The sequence below is a fragment of the Indicator indicator genome, chromosome 6 (genome assembly GCF_027791375.1).
Source record: "Indicator indicator isolate 239-I01 chromosome 6, UM_Iind_1.1, whole genome shotgun sequence".
NCBI lineage: Eukaryota > Metazoa > Chordata > Aves > Piciformes > Indicatoridae > Indicator > Indicator indicator.
In genome coordinates, this window is record NC_072015.1 from 35,355,459 (window position 1) to 35,365,748 (window position 10,290).

Here is a 10,290-nt window from a genome sequence, read left to right on the forward strand (position 1 = left end):
TCTGTCCTCAGCAGGCCAGGTGCTGTGTAGACCCCTCCCCATGGTCAAAAAACCCACAACTGATTAATTTGACCAGGACTGACTCTTTCTGGGAAAAGGGCTGATGATAAAGAATCAAGAATCAAGAAGGTTGGAAGAGACCTCAAGGATCATCAAGTCCAACCTGTCACCCTACACCTCATGCCTATCTAAACCATGGCACCAAGTGCCACGTCCAATCCCCTCTTGAACACCTCCAGGGATGGTGACTCCACCACCTCCCTGGGCAGCACATTCCAAAAAGGTTCAGTTGACTTTCTTATTAAGACTTTGAGCCCTCAGAATCATGAGGATATTGCTATTGAACACTTTAATGGCTTCCTAGAACAGATGCTTGTGCTTATCATTGCACTCTCGGCTTAATAGCACATAAACACTACTTGGCTCTGTAGAGTTTTCCTAGAGACTTGGCAGTGAGATTTGGCCCCTTCAGACAGTGGCCGGTTGTTTCCTGGCTCAAGACTTTAGTTCTATTCAGACTTCTATTCTAAAGCTTGGCATATTGTCCACAGTAGTTACACAGTGCTTCAGGATAAGGATTATGAAATCTCATAGGAAGCAGAGGAAATCTTTTTTTCATCTCTTCATCAATAACTTCTCTGTCTAGAATGACTGTCATTATCAGTGTAAAGCAAAACTAATGGTATTGGCATCCAAAGAAGTGGTTATTCAAAGTCTGTGCCCCACAGTGACAGCCTGTTCTGCTTAGGAAAGTCATTGCCATTTACTGATCTGCTGATTTATTGCCTGATTGTACACATATTGAAAGGGCAGCCTGTCTCTTTGGAAATAGATAATTATGGTTAGATCATTATGGTTTGAGCTTTTGAGGCTGTCCCGGTAAATAGGAACTGTAGTGAAGTTATTGAGGATGGATCTACATGTGGTATTCTACACTATTCTAAAAGTTTTGAAGGCAATGGAACTTGAAGGTTTTTAGCTTAAATTCTTCTAATACAGATAAGTTTCTAAAATTCTTCTGAAGCAGATACATCTGTAAAAGGTCAACATGTTCCTACTGTTTCTGTGCTATAAGGGCTGACTGATAATGGTCTTGAACAGGCATTGATTATCACTGTGAGAGTGTTGGAAAATATATGCTACTAATTATTCCCAGTTGCTTTAAAGATGAGTGGAGCAATGTCCAAGTATTCCTGCAGTTTTTATGTAGAGTGAGTAAGATTAACAATTTTAATATGTGAAGTAGATGAAGAAGAGGTTTTCTTCTCTGTGTTTTATTCCAGGACCAGTTTTCAGTTGCTGTGCACACACAGACAAAAATACAGCTGTTCACAGTCGAATCATTTGGACTTGTGATTGGACACCAGATAGCAAATACTTTATTACTGGCAGTCGGGACAAAAAGGTAATTAATGAGAGGAATTTTAAAAGCCCAGAATGATTTAAAACGTATTTTAGGTTAGCAAATGCTGTGTTCTAAAGAGCCCATTTTCTGTAAAAGCGTAAAAAGCTCATTGTGTGTATTACCACAGAGATCAGGGAGTCTTCAGTCTACTAAATAAAGTGCTTGAATACGTATGTACAAGGCTGTGGTCTGCCAGTTGGACTTTCTCCCTTCTTTCATACAGTAAGAGAAGCATATGACACGTAACTCTTCTGGGTCTCTAAATTTTTCTCTAACTTTCATAAACAGCATCTGGTTTTGATGTCAGTATCTTTAATGAAATCAGACTGTCTAAACAGTTGAATCTTTGTAGATAGGCATTTATTTACTATTTTACTATTTAATGACCACTAAAATAGTAAATAGTTCTGTGCCTTGGGAGTATTTTAACTTAGTTATTCCCTATGCTTTTGTAAAGGCATTTACAAAAGATTAAAGGGAAAATTCCTAGATGACTCTTTCTTGCAGGTCATTATCTGGGGGCAGTGTGATGTATCTGTCACTGCTGAAGGGAATGTGCTGGATTCAATCAGACCTTGTTCAGCGGTACTAGATGCTGGGGATTCTGTTACTGCTGTTAGTGTCAGCCGTGTGCTTACTCCCGATGGAAGGTATTGCTTTTTTTGCCGTACTACCATTTTGTGTTTAATTAGGAATTAGTTTTTTACCCCTTTAGTCAGTTTTCTGTGACTAAACAATTCCTAAAACTTACCTGTCAAATATTTTGACCCATTCCTTGAGTGAGTGACCTCTACATTTTTTTTGTTTCCTAGCCTTCTCTTCAAGTGTATGACTTCTTCAGTGTAGTAGAAAGCAAAAAGAGGGGCCTGGAGGAGGTGGGGAGAGGGGTGTGACCATACCTTAAACACATTCATTCTGCCAGCAATACTGACTGATGTGATGTTGAATAACTTCCTTATTTTTCCTTAACCAAATATACAGATTTGCAGATTTCTCCTTTACTTATTTTTTTATGAAGAAGCTTTGATTTAAATTACGGGGGAGTTATTTTTTAAGTAGTAGCATTATTATTTTTTCCCATGGAAAATTAGATACTGATTTGAAGGGCAAGGTGCAGCACAGTGTTTGGGTGCTAGTTCTTTCTATCTTGCATTTGAGACAGCTTCACTGAGCCAGCTGTAATCTCTTTGAGAACTAATGCAGTTATTCTTTTGATAGATACATTATTGCAGTAGGCTTAGAGAATGGGAAGATTATCTTGTACACATGGAAGCAGAGCGGGCAAGACCCAACACCAGCTGATTGGACCACGTGTGTAGAGATGGATGACAGGTATATCTTTTACAGTAAGCTAGGAGGAAAGAAACATGATTCTTGAGACTAATAACTAATAATGCTGTAGTTCTGTTCTAATAGTGTAAAATTATATGAAACTGGCTTCTTTGTATATCAAAAATTGTTATCCTTATAAGGAAAAGGTTGATCCCTGAAAGTCTAAAGATGTCTTTAAGCAAAACTTGGTAAAAAATTATTAAAAATCCCAGCAAACTCCAACGAAAGCCAGGGGAGACATTCTAAACCTCGAAATACTTCATGCTGTGCAAATGCTTTGAGAACTATTACCCTTTGTTAGCCCCACTTAAATTAAAAGGAAAAAAAAAAGAGAAGCTTTATTACCTTTTCTCATAAAATAAGATGATAGAAACCTCTGAAGGAAGATGGGAAAGAATCACTATCTGTATACATCAGCAAAGCATTTTGAGGTGAATGACAGAAAGCTTTTACAAGCAGCTCTGGCAGAAACCAAAGAAATGACATACTGTATGGAATGTTGTTGCAGTGACAGCTAGAGGAACTCTGTAGAGAAACTTTGAATGTTTCTCTTGGAGCACTCTCCTGGATTCTTTCTTCACATACAGGCATTTGGAATACCAGGTATGAAAGTTGATGGTGGCTTTGGCCTGTGTGTGCTTGAAGTAAATTGGAAAGAGACTCAGATAACAGGAAATCACGGGCCCAAAGCCAGAAATCTGTCATATCTCAGTAATTGAGATGCGAGACCTACAGCTTAATGTGGTAAAACTTTCATCAATAGCTGTTTAAATTATTGATGAGTGAGAGGAGCAAATGTCATTACTGTTAATGGCTCTGCTTATTTTAAGAATTTAATACCTGCTGGTTATCACAAGTCAGTTTTTCCTCAGTTGGTAGTGTTAAGAGTACTAATTATATAAATGTTGATGTTTACACTCTCCTGCCCAGCTGTGCTTGACATTTTGCAGTTATGTATGGATTTCTTTCTGTTGCAGCCAAAGTCATGCTCTTGCTGTGAAACGTTTATGTTGGAGACGTCATGCGGGCAGGGCTGGGCATAACGATCAGAACAGCGGCGAGTGGTTGCAGCTTGCAACTTGTGGAGCTGATCACTGTGTTAAGATATTCAGTGTCAACAGATCTGCTCTTTAGCAGAGGCAGTGGGCCTGAATGTACAAGACAGATTCACAACATTTTATGTCAGCTTTTAGCCGTTTTGATTGTTGAATTTTCTGTTTTCTGCCGTGGAAAGTAAAATATCTGACATGTAACTTATTAAAGCATTTTTTTCTGGTAATTTGAAATGTCAAACGTGTTTATAATTCTGCAGTTCCAGAAATAGAGTTTTCTATATGTTTTGGTTGGTGAATATCCTAGAACTGAGGGATGGCATAAGAATAAGACAGCTTTGCTCACTGTGACTCAAGGGCTGGATGGGAAGCTGCCAGTACCTGAGTTTTTCAGTGCTTGGGATTGTGTGTGGAGTGCTGAATTGTTTTGAAATCCTTATTCCTACTAAATTGGACTCTGAGTTGACCTCCCAGTGCCAGCACTGTGACTTTAAGCACATGCAGTTAACCAGAGATCAGAGTTAAATACACAGCTTTCCCTTACTGCCTTCTAAATGTATATTACAGCCTTGTGCCAAGTCTTACACTGCCTGCCTTCAGGAATAGTTTGTGTCCACGTGCTTGGATGGGCCTGCTTGTTTGGTTTTCCTGTCAGTATTCCTCTTTCTTCTGCTGTGCAGAGTGCTGAAATCCTGTTCTTTGGTCATGCAGAGCTTAAAGCCTAACTCACAGACCACATAAGTTCTTTGGTGCGTGAGCCCTTTCTGAGCAGACTGCTGTAGAAGAGCCACCTTGTGTTCCGCTTAAGAGCTGTCCTCTACAGTTAGGGCTGGGAAGGCTTACAAGTACCCAGTAGGCAGGAACTGAGAGGTGGCAGCCATTCCTTATACTGCCTTATACTGGATGCTTCCTAACTTTTGAGTGCTCTTGATCTGTCGTGGTGAGAATTTGAACCAGTTCATGTATTCGTCTCGTTGTCTTGTTATTTAAATAGAATGATAATAGACCTCAGCAATTTGTCTCCAATTCCAAAGTCTAGTTTGAAATCAGTTAAACATTGGGAGTGAAGTTACTTTTGTTCCAGAGCCATTTTCTACCTGAACTGGTAATGAAGAAATAATTGGAATTGTACTGTGTTGCATCTTTATCTAAAGAGTACAGTTATTTCGGATTCAGCCAAACTCTTTTCAGATTAATTCTTTGTTTGAAACTTTTTTATGTTTTACCCTTTTTTATTTTCAGTTCTGTTTTTCTATTTTTAAAATGACTGAGGGGAATAAAAACGTGACTTCTTAACAAAGTTAAGTTTTGCAATGTTTCACTTGTGGTACTACATGCTTTCCTTACATCTGTGCTTTAACCATGGAGAAGTGCATTTTACCTTTATAATAATTTTCAAACAACTGTAGATTCTGTCCTGGGAAGGGACAGGGGAGGAGTGGAACCAAAAAAGAGGCTTATGAGACTTCAGAAAGTTGGCAACAGTAGAAGCTTTTTCTATGTCATAACTGTAATTTTGTATCTAACATGCAATTTGATGATTGATGATATTTTCCAATACCAGTGTCTCTTGCCTTGCAGGCCCTCTTGCCTATAAGCAAGAGTGAACTTTCCTGTTGTCCTTCTCTCTTACTTTGTGAAATGCTGTCATTAAATAAGCATTGGCTATTACATGTTGCAGTGATAACATCCCTTTACTCTTGGGATTTTTGTAAATTAATTGCATTGAAGAACATACCTCTTTGTTCCCAAGCCTAAATACTTGTAATAGACACTTTATTATCAATTGCTAGTCGTTGTCAAGAGATAACTCAGCACATGATTAATCTTTTTTCTGTATACAACGTTATCTGTGTTCACATGTCACTTTACTATGCATTTAGTGGGCATGACTTTTATGTGTACCTTTTTTCTTCTCACTAAATCTACTAAAGTCTTTTCAAACCAGCATGTAAATCACCAGCAATGATTACAAGTCAGTTACTGATTTCATTATCTCAACTAATACCAGAAAATTATTTGGATCAATGTATTATACCAAGGAAAAATCAATATAATCATTTTGGGAGTAGCATTGGCTGCCCAGTGAAAAACAGAGTTCTTTAAACAGCAGAATAATACCCTTTAAGATTATTATGAATACCCAGAAAAATTTGTTTCCTCTTAATAGAATGGCTTGAAGTGAAAGGGACCTTAAAGATCATCCAGTTCCAACACCATTGCTGTGGGTGGCCTCACCAGGGCTGCTTACAAGGGCAGCATCACTTCCCTACTCCTGCTGCACACACTGTTCTTGATACAGGCTAGGATGTCTTTGGACTTCTTGGCCACCTGGGCACACTGCTGGCTAATGTTCAGCTGACTGTCCACCAGCACCCCCAGATCCTTTCCCCCTTCCTGCTTTCCAGCTGTTCTTCCCCAAGCCTGTAGCATTGCTTGGGGTTGTTGTAACCAAATTGCAGGACCCAGCACTTGGTCTTGTTAAACCTAATCCTGTTGGCCTCAGCCCACCGATCTATCCTGTCCAGATCTCTGTGCAGAGCCTCCCATACCCTCGAGCTGAATTTAGTGTTGTCTGCAAACTTGCTGAGGCTACACTCGATTCCATCATCCAAATCATTAATAAAGATATTAAAGAGAAATGGCCCCAATACCAGGCCTTGGGCGCTCCAGAACTGGAGGCAGGTGGGGTTTCTCCAGAGCAAAGGGATGGAATCGCCTCCCTTGACCTGCAGACCACAAATCTTTTGATGCAGCCCAGGGCACAGCTGGCTTTTTGGGCTACCAGCACACTGACAGCTTGTCTGCAGACTGCTCTCAGTCACTCATCCTGTATTTTTGCTTGGGATTGCCTCAACCCATGTGTAGGATCTTGGACTTGACCTTGTTGAACTTCATGAGTGTGGGCCCACCTTTCCAGTCTGTTAAGGTTCCTCTGGATGGCACCCCTTCCCTCCAGTGTGTTAACCACACCACACAGCTTGGTGCCATTGGCAAACTTGCTGAGCGTGCACTTGATCCCACTGTCCATGTCTCTGGCAGAGATGTTAAACAGCTTCTCTGGTGCTCTCTCATTGCTGTTGTCATATGAACTGCCATGCTTCTTTCTGTTTCTACCTATCCTTTTGTTTTGTTTTGTTTTGTTTTTCTATAAATGTGATCACTTTTCATGACCTCCCTTAAATGAAAACTGTAATGGTGCATAGGTGTATTTTGGAAGATGGACCTAGTCACCTAGTCTTTATGCTTTGCCAGTTGCTTGGTTTACTCTTTTTGTAGCAGATGTCATATAATAAAACCAAAGTCGAGGTAAGTGTAAGCTTATTTAGTTTTTCCCAGTTATTTTTAAGACTATCAAAAGACACTTGCCACCTCCAGCCTTAGGAATTTCTAACTTTGCACAACACAGCCTTTGATAGTGTGTTTGTGTTCCTCTCACAGTGTAATGTGAGAGCCTGTCCAATGGTCAGGTTTTGAAACTTGCTATGTGGTCCAAACTTTGCACTGCCCTTTTTTACCAGTCCTAAGGTAAAGTGTAAGGTAAGGTGTACTCAAGTGATGACAGCCCAGAGGCAAATGGTGCACACCAAAATGCAGCCTTAATCCTCTGCATGAGTTTTCTGACTCTAGTAGTATTACATATTTCTGAATTTCTGTCTTCATTTCTGTTACAAATTTGTACAAGTGCAATGTCTTTATTTTAAACCTGTGGTCCAGCAGGATGCAAAGCAGCATCATCTACAAACTGAGGCTCTCAGTGGTGCTATTTACACTTTACTATCCAGGCTTTTTAACCAACCTTTACATCCAAAAATGCTCAGAACTGGGTCTATGGAGGTTTAGAGAGCTAAGCTGCTTAGTGCCTCTGCAGCCCTCAAGTGCTGCTTTCCAAAGTACCAACTACCAAAGGCTGATGGACGTGTGCACTCATGTACCTTACCACTAAATACAGCACAGATTTAATGAAATGTTGTCTTCAACACTGATGCACGTGAGGCCTTGTTTTCAAGATTTGGATCCCCTGCAGATTGTGATTTTCCGTTATTTATATGATTTGTTACTTTTTACAGCTTTTATGTGTGCTTTTTCATCTCCAGCAATGTAGGCTCAAGGTGCAGCTTCTTGTCTAGACACTGATGGATTTTTTTTTTCTTTTCATCTATTTTAAGGCTATAAAATCTGTGGAGGTGTGGCAGTTTAGGCTGGGTGCCCCCTGCCACTGCTGCATGAGATACACCTCTGGTGTCCCGGGTGGACACAGGAAACGGCGTATTTCTACCCATAAATCCTGTGCCCTATAAATCCATCTGCAAAGTCATAATCTTTCTCTTTCTTCCCTCTCTGCCCCTGTAGGAGATGCTCTCTTATCGGGTAACCGTGGGGGAGTATCTCAGGCCCCTTAGGCCTGACTAGGCCTAATGCCAGGAGGAAAATGGAGGGGGGGCAGTCTCGGACCTGGCCAGCCTGAGACTTGCTTAGCAGTGGGGGGTTGGGGGGGGGGAAGAAAGAGCACTGGGGGTTTGGGTATACCTTCAGGTGGGAGAAGGGAAGGATTGGAAGCCTCTGGGAATTATGTAAGGGACTGTGTATGCTTTGGGATATTCTTTGCCACTATGCTTTGTAGTTTTTCTGTAGTTTCACCAATCGCTTTTCCATTTAAACTTTCCATCACTCTCTAATCTGTTTGTGTGTGTCATTCTTTTGTCCCTTTCGGGGCAAGAGATGTTCTGGCTGGCCTCAAACCAGCACAGGAGGTTTACCTTTGAACACTGCCTTTCAGACAGACCTGAGCTGAAATGACCCAGTTGATTAAAATAACACACAAAGATGCGTGCCAGTGTCTGTTATCTGAGACAAGATTGGTGTACTCAAAAGAGACCACGGTAAGAAGCCCTGTTTACAAATATGTAACTAAGGCTCTTAGTGCCAACACTTGCCTCATATTTTACCCTAATACAATTATTGCTTAAATTGTCTTTTTTTTTTAATTATGGATATTTACCAATAGATGTAAATATTGCATGGTATCAGAAGAACATCCATCTTTAAACCCAGTTTATTGGGTTTTCCATGTGGCTGCTATTGGAAAATATCACAAACAGTGGTATTGAGGTTTATCCTGAAATTTCAATGCCAGGAAACAAATGCTGGGAAAATTTCCAAATTTTTAACATTTTTATTTTTCTTGTAAATCATGCATCAGCTATTCCCACAAATAAGTTTCAAAAGCTTGCAGTCATCCCAGACTGAGTCTCAGTGGCATCTGCTTTCAAATACCACACACCATAGTATTTATTTCCACTCAAGGTTTCATTGTGAAGTTCTATTGCTGCTTTATCTATCCCCTACCTGATTCAAAAGCAATATAAATAAGGTGTTGCCTTGAGACTCTCCAGGGTGTCCCCATTAAAAACTACCTGGAAAATGCACCATTATGAAGGAGGATATTCTGCAGGGTGAAATCTCAATTCTGGCATATTTTCATGGACAAATAAAAGTCCATTTAGCATGGAGCAGAGATGTTTAAAGACTTCTTTAAGCTTACAAATTAAAGGGGGAAAACAAAAGGAGTAAACAATTTTAGTTTGAGGCTTTTTCCTTTTAGTGAACACGTAAGAGCTCTTCTACCATCTTCTGCTGCTGAAAGTGAAGATCTAGAATGATGTATACATCAACACTTAAAAGGACTTGACATTAGTCAAGTGAGGCCACGCTTTGAATACTGAGATAGTTTTGGGCCCCTCACTACAAGAAGGACGTTGAGGTGCTGGAGCATGTCCAGAGAAGGTCAATGAAGCTGGTGAAGGACCTGGAGAAAAAGTCTTATGAGGAGTGGCTGAGGGAACTGGGATTGTTTAGTCTGAAGAAGTGAAGACTGAGGGAAAACTTCATTGCTCTCCACAGCTACTGGAAAGGAGGTTGTAGTAAGGTGGGTGTTGGTCTCTTCTCCCTAGTATCAGTGACAGAACAAGAGGAAATGGCCTGAAGTTGTGCCAGCAGAGGTTTAGATTGGGTATTAGGAAAAACTTTACTGAAAGGGTGGCCAGCCATTGGAATAGGTTGCCCAGGGAGATGGTGGAGTGACCTGAAGGTATTCGAGAAGCTTGTAGACATGACTTTTGGGACACAGTTTAATAGCTGTGGTGGTATTAGGTTGATTGTTGGACTCTAGGACCTTAGGTGTTTTTTTCCAATTGAAATGAATCTATGAAATAAGTAAAAAAAACACTATGCACTTAAGTATAGTGTTTTGGACTAGTCTGAAATAATGCTTTCACAAATGAGCTGTTGCCAATGTACATGACACTCAAATTTTCTGCTCATTGTGCAGTTACTGTGAACATAGTTGAAAAAAATGAGGGGATGAACTAAACTTTTGCAAAGAATATTCTAATACCTTTTGATACTGTTCTGGGTTAACACAACCTGCTCTTATAAGCCTTTGTACCCCCACCAATATGGGAAGGAAATCACAAAAGAAAAAAATCCTCCGGGTTGAGA

At 40.3% G+C, this 10,290-nt stretch overlaps 1 protein-coding gene across 1 annotated transcript in view; it reads left to right on the plus strand.

Annotated features, from left to right (window-relative positions):
- Positions 1–3,912, plus strand: part of ELP2 (elongator acetyltransferase complex subunit 2) — a 39,047-nt gene extending 35,135 nt beyond the window's left edge. The window contains exons 19-22 of the mRNA XM_054381533.1: positions 1,284–1,405; positions 1,913–2,055; positions 2,624–2,737; positions 3,715–3,912. Of these exons, the coding sequence (XP_054237508.1) occupies positions 1,284–1,405; positions 1,913–2,055; positions 2,624–2,737; positions 3,715–3,871 (536 nt within the window). The 3' untranslated portion in view covers positions 3,872–3,912. The remainder of the gene's footprint in view (positions 1–1,283; positions 1,406–1,912; positions 2,056–2,623; positions 2,738–3,714) is intronic.
- The last annotated feature ends 6,378 nt before the right edge of the window (positions 3,913–10,290 follow it).